The sequence below is a fragment of the Cetorhinus maximus genome, chromosome 17 (assembly GCF_964194155.1).
Source record: "Cetorhinus maximus chromosome 17, sCetMax3.hap1.1, whole genome shotgun sequence".
Classification (NCBI taxonomy): domain Eukaryota; kingdom Metazoa; phylum Chordata; class Chondrichthyes; order Lamniformes; family Cetorhinidae; genus Cetorhinus; species Cetorhinus maximus.
Genome location: NC_135895.1, coordinates 49967667 through 49980515, shown reverse-complemented (window position 1 = coordinate 49980515; position 12849 = coordinate 49967667). Strand labels below are relative to the sequence as shown.

The 12849-nt window shown below is 41.4% G+C and overlaps 1 protein-coding gene across 5 annotated transcripts in view; it reads left to right on the top strand.

The window, feature by feature from the left end:
• The window catches only part of patj (PATJ crumbs cell polarity complex component), a 392616-nt gene that overhangs the window by 286082 nt on the left and 93685 nt on the right, over positions 1–12849 (top strand). For all 5 annotated transcript variants that reach the window (XM_078561172.1, XM_078561175.1, XM_078561174.1 and 2 more), the window contains one exon: positions 7528–7620. In XM_078561172.1, coding sequence (XP_078417298.1) covers positions 7528–7620 — 93 coding nt within the window. The remainder of the gene's footprint in view (positions 1–7527; positions 7621–12849) is intronic.

Here is a 12849-nt window from a genome sequence, read left to right as displayed (position 1 = left end):
GTTTATGCATGAAGTATCAAACCAGTCAAACCAGCTTACTGCCACTCGGTGTCGAAAGCTCAAACATAAAAAATAACCATTAAGGCTTGGACCTGGAGTAGAGGCGTCAACTTGAGCTACAGACTAAGGGAGTAGGGCAGAGCCGCACTATACAATTTGCAGTTACCTCATGCTTGTGCACTGAAACTAGGAAGAGTTGTGAAAAGATAAAGAATGAATTTTCAAATGAAGTTGAAGCATTTATATTTTAAAATGCATTGCTATAAATCAAAATTTGATACAGAAGCTTTTTTTAGGACTCGCATTTTTTAAAATCCCCCAGGAGGTTCTGGATCTGAAGTATGAATTAATCACCAGCTGTAATCTAGAGCTTATCAATTCTCTTCAAGTCAGCTGTGTCAAATATTCCACTTTGTGTGAAAAGACTGTCAGTTGTCAGTTCAATGCCACATGTTTTCTGTTTGCTGAATTTCATCTTATTTGTTAGAGTTTACAGAGGCAATTAGGTGTTTTTGACATGGGTGCAGTTTATACCCAAATAACTAGAAACAGGAGGATTTAGACTGACATTTACAAATGGGAGGGTGCTATTTGCATCTAGTTTCCAGGGTCAGCTCTTTGTCATAATTATGCACAGCTCCAGGTGCAGAGTTATTTGTGCGCAGGGAGAAAACTAGTGGTGCGAGTGAAAAATTGGTTAGGGGGCCACTAAAAGGGAGTGTCACAATAATTTGATAAGAATCCTGAAAGCCAAATCTGAAATGCACCTGAGTGCATTAGAAGCCTCTACCAAGATTATAGGAGAAAATGTAGGAGTAGCAGGCAACAAATGGCGGGAAAGGAAACCCAAGATACAAGCATGCATCTACAGCGATGTGCTGGGGCATCCTAGTACCTGAGCCCTGTTTAATGGACATGAGTAATGCATGGCACAATGGGATTAGTTGTTCATTAAAACAGCAGCTTTTTTCAATCTGTGCCAGGAGCAGCCACAATGAAATCAGCAGCAAAAAGAGCATGTTGTATGACTTGTAAATATAAATTAGCTATGACCATCTGTAGTCGACTGCTGTGTAAGGAGTAAACCTGACTTAAATGTTGTGTTAACCGAATACCTTTATTTGAAATCATTGTGAACAAGTGAAGAGGGCACTTAGCAGAGCACATACCTTTGCCATGCTATGTTAACTCAACTTTATTATAATTATGCAGCTCTTCCTTGAGACTGCCTTGAGATCAACCTGCCTGGTTGATGCTCTGTATCTACAAAGCTGAGAAAAGACATCTTTTTATTAAGAGCTTCCATCTCACTTGATGAGGCTTCAGGCCAATCCACACCCAACAACCTGCTCTGAAAACTCTACTCAAATTTTGACAGCTGTGACAAATTACCACAAGCAGGTGAAAAAACCCACAACATTCTAAATTAAACAACCCACAACACACTAAATGAAATGACCCACAACTTTCTAAATGAAACGACCCACAACTTTTTAAATGAAACAAGCCACAACATTCAAAAAAAAATTCAATTTGCTTTATCTCCAGTGTTAACTGATCCTTTTAAAAATTCCAGGATCTGGATCCAGATCCGCATCTTTGCCAAAAACTAATCAGTTTGCCCTTGGGATATAGCCCCTCTCTGTGCCAAGTTCCGTTGATATCTGTGCATTAGTATTTGAGGTATATTGTTTACAGACTAACAAGCAGGGGCAAAAACACTCCCTCCACCCACCTTCATTGGCAGCGGTTCTAACAAATGTACTCTCTTGAAAAGCGCATGCAGTCTACCACAATAGTTTTTCATATGTGTAATTAAGATCTAACATATGGGCCTCCTGTTATGTAGTGATAGGACACATATAAATGTCTGATACAGCAATACAACTTATGAGGTTGATGATGGGATTCCACAGGAAGAGTCCATTGCCATAGTAACAAACTGCCTTGGCTAAGCATGTGTAACTGTTTCAAAAAGGACACCAGCTGCCACTGCACTCTCAGTGCCGCTACTGTGCTAATTGTTGGTAGTACAGTTTCTGTTTACGATAGATAGTGCTAGCAGAGACATTGGTAGGAGAGGATGGGGGAGAACCACTCCATTTATGCTGATATCTGTCAATGCTGGAACACTGGGCCCCAAAATTCTTTACGTTCAGCTTAGAACACTGATGGCTTGCCATAGAGGGAGTGCAGTGATGGTTCACCAGACTAATTCCTGGAGTGGCAGGATTGTCATATGAGGAGAGATTGGGCTGACTAGGTCTGTATTCACTGGAGTTTAGAAGAAAGAGAGGATCTCATTGAAACATATAAAATCCTGACAGGGCTGGGCAGACTGGATGCAAGGATGATGATTTCCCTGGCTGTGGGGTCTAGAACAAGGGATCACAGAATTGTTACAGCGCGGAAGGAGGCCATTTGGCCCATCATGCCTACACCGGCTCTCTGAGCATTATCCTGCCTTTTCCCCATACCCTTGCACATTGTTTCTATTCAAATAATCATCTAATGCCCTCTTGAATGCCTCAATTGAACCTGCCTCCATCACACTTCCAGCCAGTGCAAAACTGCTCGCTATGTGAAAAAGTTTATTCTCACACCACATTTGTATTTTTTGGAAATCATTTGCCCTCTCATACTTGATTTTTTTTTATTTGTTCCTGGGATGTGGCCAACATTTATTGCCCTTCCACTGACAGTCAACCAGACTGCTTTGGGTAGACCAGGTAAAGATGATAAATTGCCTTTCCTAAAGGACATTAGTGATGGGTTTTTTTTTATGGTCATCATCAGACTTTTAATTCCAGACTTCTTTTGAATTCAATTTCCAACACAAGAGTGGGATTCAAACCCTGGTCCCCAGAGCATTACTCTGGATTACCAGTCCAGTGACAATACCACTATGCCACTGCCTCTCCTATGAGTGGGAACAGTTTCTCCCTAACTACTCTATCCAGCCCCTTCAAGATTTTGAACACCTCTTAGCCTTCTCTCCAAGGAGAACAGTCCCAACCGCTCAAATCTATCTTCATAACTGAAGTTTCTCACCCGTGCAACCATTCATGTAAACCTTTTTTGCACTCTCTCCAATGCATTCACATTCTTCCTATAGTGTGGTGCCCAGAACTGTACACAATACTCCAGCTGAGGTCTAACGAGTGTCTTATATAAACTCAGCATAACCTCCTTGCCCTTGTACTCTATGCCCCCATTGATAAAGCCCAGGACACTGTATGCTTTATTAACTGCTTTCTCCACCAGTTCTAACACCTTCAATGATCTATGCAAATATACACCCAGATCCCTCTGCTCCTGCAAGCCCTAAAGAATTGCACCCCTTATTTTATATTGTCTCTCCATGTTCTTATGAAAGAATTTGAACAGTTAGGAGCTAAATTACAAAGCAGAACCTCCAAGGTAATAATCTCGGGATTACTACCTGAGCCACGGGCAAACTGGCATAGAGTAAATAAAATCAAGGAGTTAAATGTGTGGCTCAAAGATTGGCGTGGGTTCATGGGGGACTGGCAGCAGTACGGGGTAGAAGGTAGGATGGGCTTCACTTTAACCGTGCTGGGATCAGTGTACTGGCGAATCGAATAACTAGGGCTGTAGAATTGGCTTTAAATTAAATAGAGAGGGGGAGAGTTCTGGAGAGGGGATACACAGGCTTACAAAGCAAAAGAATATGGCAGTATTGCAGGGCAGCAATTTAGGTAATGATACCCAGAGTGTTAAAGGAAGGGACAGAGTGCACAAACATTAAAAAAGCAGCAAATAGGGTCAAAGGGGGAAAAATTGGTAAAAGAGAAAAATTAATGGCTCTTTACTTAAATGCACGTAATATTTGGAACAAAATAAATTAATTAACAGCACAAATAGAGGTTAATGTGTATGATCTTATAGCCATTACGGAGACATGGTTACAGGGAGATCAAAGCTGGGAACCAAACATTCAGGGAAATGTTCAGGCAGGAAGGAAAGGGTGGTGGGGTAGCTTTGTTAGTATGAGATGGAATAAGCACAACTGCAAAAATAACCTTGGATCAGAAGATATAGAGTCCATATGGGTGGAGGTAAGAAATAAGAAGGGGAAGAAATCACTGGTGGGAGTAGTCTGTAGGCCCCCTAACAGTAGCTATACTGTAGGACAGTGAACAAATCAGGAGATAATGAGGGCAAGTGAAAAAGGCAGTACATTAATCATGGGTGACTTTAGTCTTCATGTAGGTTGGGAAAATCAAACTGGCAGTGGTGGCCAGAAGCAAGAATTCATAGTGTATTCAGGACAGTTTCCTAGGATAACTTGTCTCAGATCAGGGATCAAACTATTTTGGACCTGGTAATGTGTAATGAGGCAGGTTTAATAAATGATCTCGGAGTAAAAGATCTCCTAAGAAACAGTGACCATAACATGGTAGAATTTAGCATTCAGTTTGAGAGTGAGAAACTTGGGTTGGAAACAACTGTGCTAAATTTCAATAAGGGTAATTACAAAGGAATGAGGGCAGAGTTGGCTGGAATGGACTGGGAAAGGAGCTTAGCAGAAAAGACGGTTGATGAACAATGGCAGACGTTTAAGAAAAAAGTTCATGGCTCACAACAAAGATATATCCCAGTGAGGAAGAAGGATTCTATGAAGGGCATAAACCACCCATGGTTAACCAAGGAAGTTAAGGATAGTATCAAGTTGAAAGAAAAAACATACAATATGGCAACGATTAGTGGTAAGCCAGAGGATTGGGAAAGTTTTAAAAACTAACAAAAGATTACCAAAAAAATAATAAAGAGGGAGAAAGTAAATTTTGAGTGTAAACTAGAAAGTAATATAAAAACAGACAGTAAGAGCTTCTTTAAATATATAAAAAGGAAGAGAGAGACCAAAATGAACATAGGCCCCTTAGAGAATGAGGCTGGGGAAATAATAATGGGGAACCAGAAAATGGCAGAGGAGTTGAATAAATACTTTGCATCAGTCTTCACGGTAGAAGACACTAATAGCATTCCAAAAATACTAAATAATCAAGGGGCAAACAGCGGTGACGAAATAAATACAATAACTATCACCAGAGAAAAAGTACTAGGGAAACTAATGGGGCTAAAGGCCGATAAGTCCCCTGGTCCTAATGGGTTGCATCCTAAGATATAAAAGGAAGTAGCTACAGAGATAGTGGATGGACTGGTAGTAATCTTCCAAGAATCCTTAGATTCTGGAAAAGTCCCAGAGGATTAGAAAACTGCCAATGTAACACTCTTATTCAAAAAGGGAGGGAGACAAAAAACAGGTAACTATAGGCCAGTTAACTTAACATCTGTCATTGGGGGAAAAGTTAGAGTCTATTATAAAGAATGTAATAGCAGAGCATTTAGAAATACATAATATAATCAAGCAGAATCAGCATGGCTTCATGAAGGGGAACTCGTGCCATGAGAAATTTATTAGAATTCTTTGAGGAGGTAACAAGCAGGATAGATAAAGGGGAACCAAAGGGATCAAGTTAATGTAACACGATTTCCCCTTTGGAAATCCAAATTGGCTCTTCCTAATCAACCCACATTTTTCCATGTGAGTACTGATTCTATCCCAAATGATTGTTTTTAGAAGCTTCCCCACCACTGAAGTTAAACAGACAGGTCCGTAATTGCTGGGTTTATCCTTACAACGTTGCAATTTTCCAGTCCTCTGGCCTCCCCTGAGTCTAGCGAAGACTGAAAGATTAGGGCCAGTTCCCCTGCAGTTTCCACTCTTTCTTCCTTCAATATCCTTGGATGCATCTCATCTAGTCCCTGTGTCTTGTCAACTTTTAAGTATCGACAGTTTATCCAACACTTCCTTCTTATCAATTTTGAACCCTTCTAGTGACAGAGTTTCCTCCTGTGTCACTATGACCTCGATAGCATCTTCTTCCATGATAAAGACAGATGCAAAGTATTCATTTAACACCTCAGCCATGCCCCCTGTCTCCATGTGTAATTCACCTTTTTGGTCCCTAACCGGCCCTGCTCCTCCTTTTACCGCCCTCTTACTATTTAGGTGATGATAGAAGACTTTGGGATTCCCCTTTATGTTAGCTGCCAGTCTTTTCTCATAATCCCTCTTTGCTTCATTTATTCGATTCTTCACCTCCCCTCTGAACCTTCTGTATTCTGCTTGATTCTCAGTTGTATTTTCTACCTGACACCTGTCATAAGCACACTTTTTCTTCTTTATCTTAATTTCTATCTTTCTATGCAGGATATTCAGGACTGAGATGAGGAGAAATTTCTTCACCCAGAGGGTGGTGAACCTCTGGAATTTTCTACCACAGAAGGCTGTGGAGGCCAAGTCACTGAACATATTTAAGAAGGAAATAGATAGATTTCTGGACACTAAATGTGCCAAGTGGTATGGGGAGAGAGCGGGAGTATGGCATTGAGATCAAGGGTCAGCCATGATCATATTGAATGGCTGAGCAGGCTCAAAGGGCTGAATGACCTACTCCTATTTTCTATGTCTCAATGACTGTGGAAAATAACACAATGCAAAAATAATAATCATCATGTGATATCTACAATTTTTATTCAGTCTTTAACAAAATTATCTACTGTGATACATCCATCAATGTGACATAAGGTAATAGATTGTAATGCAACCTTAAGGTTGGCGGGCAGGCGAAGCGCCCAGGCGGCCTTCCGAAAAAACATGAAACCTCATCCACGGGCGGGATGAGGTATCATGAGGGATTTAAAGTGTTCAGAAAATTTTTAAATAAAAGTAATGGACATGTCCCAGTGTCACATGACGGGACATGTCAGGAATATTTTTTTTCTGCCTTTAACAACGTTTTCACACTTGAGCCAAACTCCCTGAGGCAGCACTCCTGGCTCAAGGAATCCGCCGCGCACCCCCCCGCGCCCCCCCCCTGCCCACACAGGGAGCACACAGCACTTCCAGGCGGACGTCACGCTGGGTGGGCCTTAATTGGCCCCAACCAGGGGCGCCGATGATTGGGAACCCGCCCGTGCCTGCTTCCACACAACCCTCCCGACGGGGGGAAAATGTTGCCCCAGGTTTGGTTTCATTGGTACTAAAGCACTTCATCCTTTAGCGGATCTTCATGTATAAGCTCAGAGTGTTAGCATGAATTTGAATCTTGCACGAAGGCATGGCAGCTAATCTCAATCCTGTTTCCAATTTAACTACCAAAAGTATGCCCTCCAGCAGGAGAATGGGTAACAGTCCAGAGCAAAAACCTTGATTGATTCTCCATCCCCATCTGCCCCACCCCACTGAGTCCAAGGACACAGAGAACAATTGTTGTGCTTCTACTACTATCATTGCTGAGATCAGCTAACAATACAAACTAGAATTTCACATGGGACATTCTGATTTGTAAGGCAAATTTCCACTGGATAGTACACTGAGTTATTGGGAAAATCTATAGCATATTATTTGACAACTTAATGGCTCACGGAATTGCAAGTTGATGAACACTCAAAAGTACCCCAACTTTAAATTATTGACTTCTAAAATCTAATTTATAGGATCAGAGTGGCCTTGGTCTTGCTATCAGTGAAGACAACACAAGCGAAGGAGTCATCATTAAAAGTCTTACTGACAATGGAGCAGCAGTAAAGGTAAAAAATCGATTTGATCAGCATTTCAAGTACTTGCTGTTTAGCCAGGCAGGTTGGAGGTCTGATATTGAATCCTAACATTATTTTGGATTTCCAGCATCTGCAGCATTTTGTTTTTGAATCCTAGCATTATGAATAGACCCTTTTCAACAATGTTGAATACTTTTTTTAATGTTAGCAGTGCTGGCTGGGAACTCCCATAGTGGTTAAAACTACTCTGCCGCAGGTGCAAAGTGAGGTAAGTCTACCACAGGTGGTCTCACACCATTGACCATAATTCAATCCATTTCAATGCAAAGATCAAACAGCTTTGCATAATATAAGTTCTTGATATTACTGGCTTCTTTGTTGCCATCCTCAGATCGATGCAACCACAAAAGCGGCAACCTGCATTTATATACCGCCTTTAACATAGAAACACATCCCAAGGTGCATCAAAGAGAATTTGGGGTAAAAACAATGCTGAACCAAAGAAGGAGACACTTGGATGATTAACCAAAAGCCTGGTTCAAGAGGGTTTTGAGGAGGAGGTGCTGAAAGGGGGAGAATTTTAGGGAGAGAATTTCAGAACATGGGATCTAAGCAGCTAAAGGCATGGCCAACCGTTGTGTGCGGACAGGTGGGGTGGGGGTGGAGTTCTATGCAGAAAAGGTCAGAGTCAGAGCAATAGATTCAAAAGCAAAATGCTGCAGATGTTGGAAATCCAAAAGAATGTTTGTGCAGGAGCTATAGCAATGGGAAAGGTGACTGAAAGTTAATTTAGACATGCTGATAATTTCAAATTTGGGTTAGGAGCCAATGCAGATTAGCAAGGACAGAAGTGGTGGGTGTAGATGGGAGACCAGCCAGAAATAGTCAAACCTGGAGATGAATGGGTGGGTACGTTAATGACCAACATGCTATAAGGGTGGAGGCAGATGATGATGGGACAAAGGTAAAAGTCGGCTGTCTTTATGAAAGAAGCAGCATGTGTTACAAACTGTCTGGTTCATCTGCAGCAATGGCCAGGCAGGGGGTTGAAGTTTGATGGCAAGGGTATAATCTTGTGGCGGAGTGTTGAGATGATGGCTTCAGTATCCCTGATGCTGAACTGGAGGAAATTCTGGCTCTTCCAAGACTCGATGTCAGACAAATATTATGACAACACAGCGGCTGTAAAGAGTTTAAGAAGTGATGGAAATATAGAACAAATTTAAAGAACAATAAATGAACCTAATGAAGTGGCAAAATAGAAAGTCATAATTTGACCCACACAGGGGCCTCCACAAGATAAAACTCCCTTAATAAACTTAACAAATAACCTTTTAAGGTAAAAACAAAAAACAAAAAAACAAAAAACTACTGCGGATGCTGGAAATCTAAAACAAAAACAGAATTACCTGGAAAAACTCAGCAGGTCTGGCAGCATCGGTGGAGAAGAAAAGAGTCGACGTTTCGAGTCCTCACGACCCTTAGTTCTGTTGAAGGGTCATGAGGTCTTGAAACGTCGACTCTTTTCTTCTCCACCTTTTAAGGTACATTTGCAAGGCATGTTTAGCATCAGCGTGTGACAATTTTGGCTTCAATCTGGTGCTCCACATTTCTAGCGAAAATCAGGTGTTAAAGAGTTGAATCGACTCTGAAGCAATGTGAGACTCCATCTGACTGGGGTTCTCACTATACTTGGCTCAAGTGCCAGTTTTTGCCCTCCAAATTTGGGCTGCTTTTACACTAAAACTGCGGTGTTGTTTTTCAGCAAAACTGTTTTCACCAATGTAACAGTTGCAGTTCGAGTGCAGTCTCAGATCTTGACACTTGTATATTTTGATGGACTTGGGATGATTTTCTTCATTTTAGCCCCCATGAGGTTGCAAATGGGGTAGTAGAGATTGGAAAATGCGGTGAACCAGCTTTGTCGGATGCCTACTAGTTTTGGGTGCTATTTTCCCATTTGGGTTGGTATAGGCAAGAGCTTCATTAAAGAGAGTAGGAAAGGGCACTGTGCCATTTTCTGGTGCACAAAGTATGCTGGACACTGAGTCCCTTGATCATCCATGAAAAACTGTCAGGAAGGTGGGGTCAATAGGGCTGCAAGAAGAAAGGTTTATAAAAGGCCCATTAAGTTAAAAGGAAGCAGAAATGGTCTTTTAAAGGTGCTACTTGTATTTTTTCTTCTAACTGGCCCTGGAGTTTTCATCCAAAACTTTTGGAAATCCAAAAATAATTATACAAATGAGTTTAATCACAACATCAAATGCTATTAGTACTTAGGATTTGGATAGGTCATAAATCAAACCTAACCAAATTAGAACTGTTTTACACCTTTAGACAAAAGTCTCCCAACTGTATTTATGATACAACTAAAAACCTCAGAGAGAAGCCTTTATTGGCGATCTCACTCTCTCATTACAAAATCAATGAATGCCTCAAAATTTGCAAAATATTACATGTAATTATAGTTGTTGCCCTGTTGGAGCTGAAAATATGTGGCTATTCAAAATTTGAGCTGAAGTCTGCCAGAATAGCCACAAACTCAACCACGATACAGAAGGAAATTTCCTGTACTGGCTTTTGGTAGTAAGAGCTCCACCATTCCCCAAATGGTGGAGCTGGAGTAAGGAGTAGGGTGGGGTTGGGCTAAGTCTCCCTAGGTTAAGAGTTCCTGCATCCACAGTCCTGAGTTGAGTCTTGGCCTAGAGTTCAAGAGGTACACCTGATTTTCACCAGGCACAACTTGCTGATAGGACCGAATATGGTGACTATGTGGAGATCCAGGCCAGGATGGACCCCTACAGACGTTAGACACTAAATCTTCTTTATTCCACCACCTTTTCACAAACAGAGTTTCAAAGACTCACGACCCTCTGAGTGAAAAAATTTCACCTCATCTCTGTTTTAAATGGGCGACCTCTTATTTTTAAACAGTGACCTCTCATTCTAGATTCTCGCACAACAGGCAACATCCTCTCCATATCCACCCTGTCAAGACTCCTCTAGATCTTATATGTTTCAATCAAGTTACCTGTTACTCTTCTAAACTCCAGCAGATACAAGCCTAGTCTGTCAAACCTTTCCTCTTAAGACAACCCGCCCATTCCAGGTATTAGTCTCGTAAACCTTCCCTGAACTGTTTTCCCCTCCCCGCCCTGTGATTTTTGACTTATTTCATCCTCCTTCAAGTTTATTGATGAGACAGGAAACAAAACAAAGATGCAGGCCCAGATTCTGCAGTCAGTGGAGAACGAGCAGAGCTTGCCATTCATTAGACTTATACTTCCCCACAGTTTTCTGTGAGCTTATGCCCTGTGATTTGTGGCCATTAGAGAACTGAAACAGATACTTGGGACCTATGTGATCAGGGTAAGCAACAATGTGTTTCCTTATCCAATCAGATTAAAGGATCACTGAGAGATGCGGAGCTCAGAGGTGTTTGGTGCAGAGAGGAGTTTGGATGTTAAACCCAGGAGTACAGGTTTCCTGAACATTTTAAATTTATTTTTCCTCAAGGTTCCCCATCTTTGTGGGCCGGTGGGGGTAGGGTGGGGCAACAGGGGAACAGGTGGTGGGGTCCAAAAACGAGGTAGAGGGGAGTGAAGAGATGATGGTTAGGTTGTGGGGAGGAGGAGATGCTGCTGGAGGGTCCGATCATGGTGAGAGGGGTGGGGATGGAAGGAGAGCACGCAGATTGCAAGGGGTATGGAGATGGTGGTTGGGGGTAGGGGTGGTGGTGGTAGAAGGGGGTGGTTATAGATAAGCTTTTTGAGCCTGGAGGAAATATTCCTGCCCTCCCTCTCCCACAAGCAGTGCTGCAAAGGAACTTACCTTATGGATTCAACTTTTCTCATCTCCTTTTATCTGCTGGGTTGCCCAAGATTTGGGAAACCCAGCCAAAATCAGTTAAAAGTAAAAGATTTGTTAAAATGATGGTACCCCAGGGAACAGTAGGAGAGTGCTAATATTACTGGACTACTAATCCAGCTGCCCAAACAAATGTTCCAGAGACATGAGTTCAAGCCCACCATGACAGCTGGGGGAATTCTAATTTTAATAATTAAATTGATTAAATAAATCTGGAGTAAGAATTTAATCTCAATAATGATGACCTTGAATCAACCGGATTGTTGTAAAAACCAACCTGGTTCACTAACATCCTTGAGGAAAGGAAATCTGTCTCCTTACCTGATTTAGCTTACATGTGACTCCAGACTTGCAGCAATGTGGTTGACTCTTAACTACTCTCCAAAATGGCCTCTCAAGTCAACCAGTTATCTCAGGCTGCAATGGAAAAGTCAAATACTCCCAATAGCTCAAGAAGATCCCCTCACCGCCAACTTCTCAAGGGAAATTAGGGATGGGTAATAAATGCCTGCCTTACTGGTGTTACCCCTATCCCACAAACAAATGTTTTGCAATATTTTCTATTCCGTAACTCAGTTAAAAGCTAAAAAGGGCAATGGAACTTTTTGGTGGGTACAAAGTTTGAAAATTTCTTAATCTTTTTTAATAAAAAAAAACCTATGTCTTATGGTCTTATAGAAATTTATCGGCCATGATTGAATGGCGGAGCAGACTCGATGGGCCAAATGGCCTAATTTCTGATCCTATGTCTTATGGTCTTAAATACATTTTTAAAAAAGCACAGCCTCCTTAATAGGTTTCAATGCCAGAGTGGATTGGCTGCGCTGCCTTGTCCCACTTATGGCAGGGTGGATACCTGCTTCAGATTTTTTACATTTTAACCTCTGAGCCGAACAAAGTCCACCCGTTTTGGGGGGTTAAAATGACCCCGACAGTAGGTGTAAGTTAGAATTGTGAACTTGATGTCAAATCAGGGACAGAAAGAGAAATAAAGAGAAGGAAAGTAATATAGGATTAAGAGAAAGAGATTAAAAGGGACAGAAACAAAAAGCTTTTTTTTAGAAACTTGAAATCTCAAATAATAGGCAACATCTGAAAGAATTAGACTACACAGTTTTGAAACTAAATTTTCAGTTGGTTGTCAGGAATTAAAATGAACTATGCTGTTAAAAATTTGCTTGCACCTGAAGGAATGAACCTTACTTTTTCTAGCATGTTTAGTTGGTATATAGTGGGTAAGTACTGCACCTTCACTCCCTTCATCTATTTCAATGCCGAGTCTTTCAGTGAGATACCATTAGAGCGAAGCAGGAGAAATTATATAGTAATTTCTGATTTTCATGTTTAACTGAGCATGTGTGAGTGCCAGAGTTACACTTTAATAATGGTAAG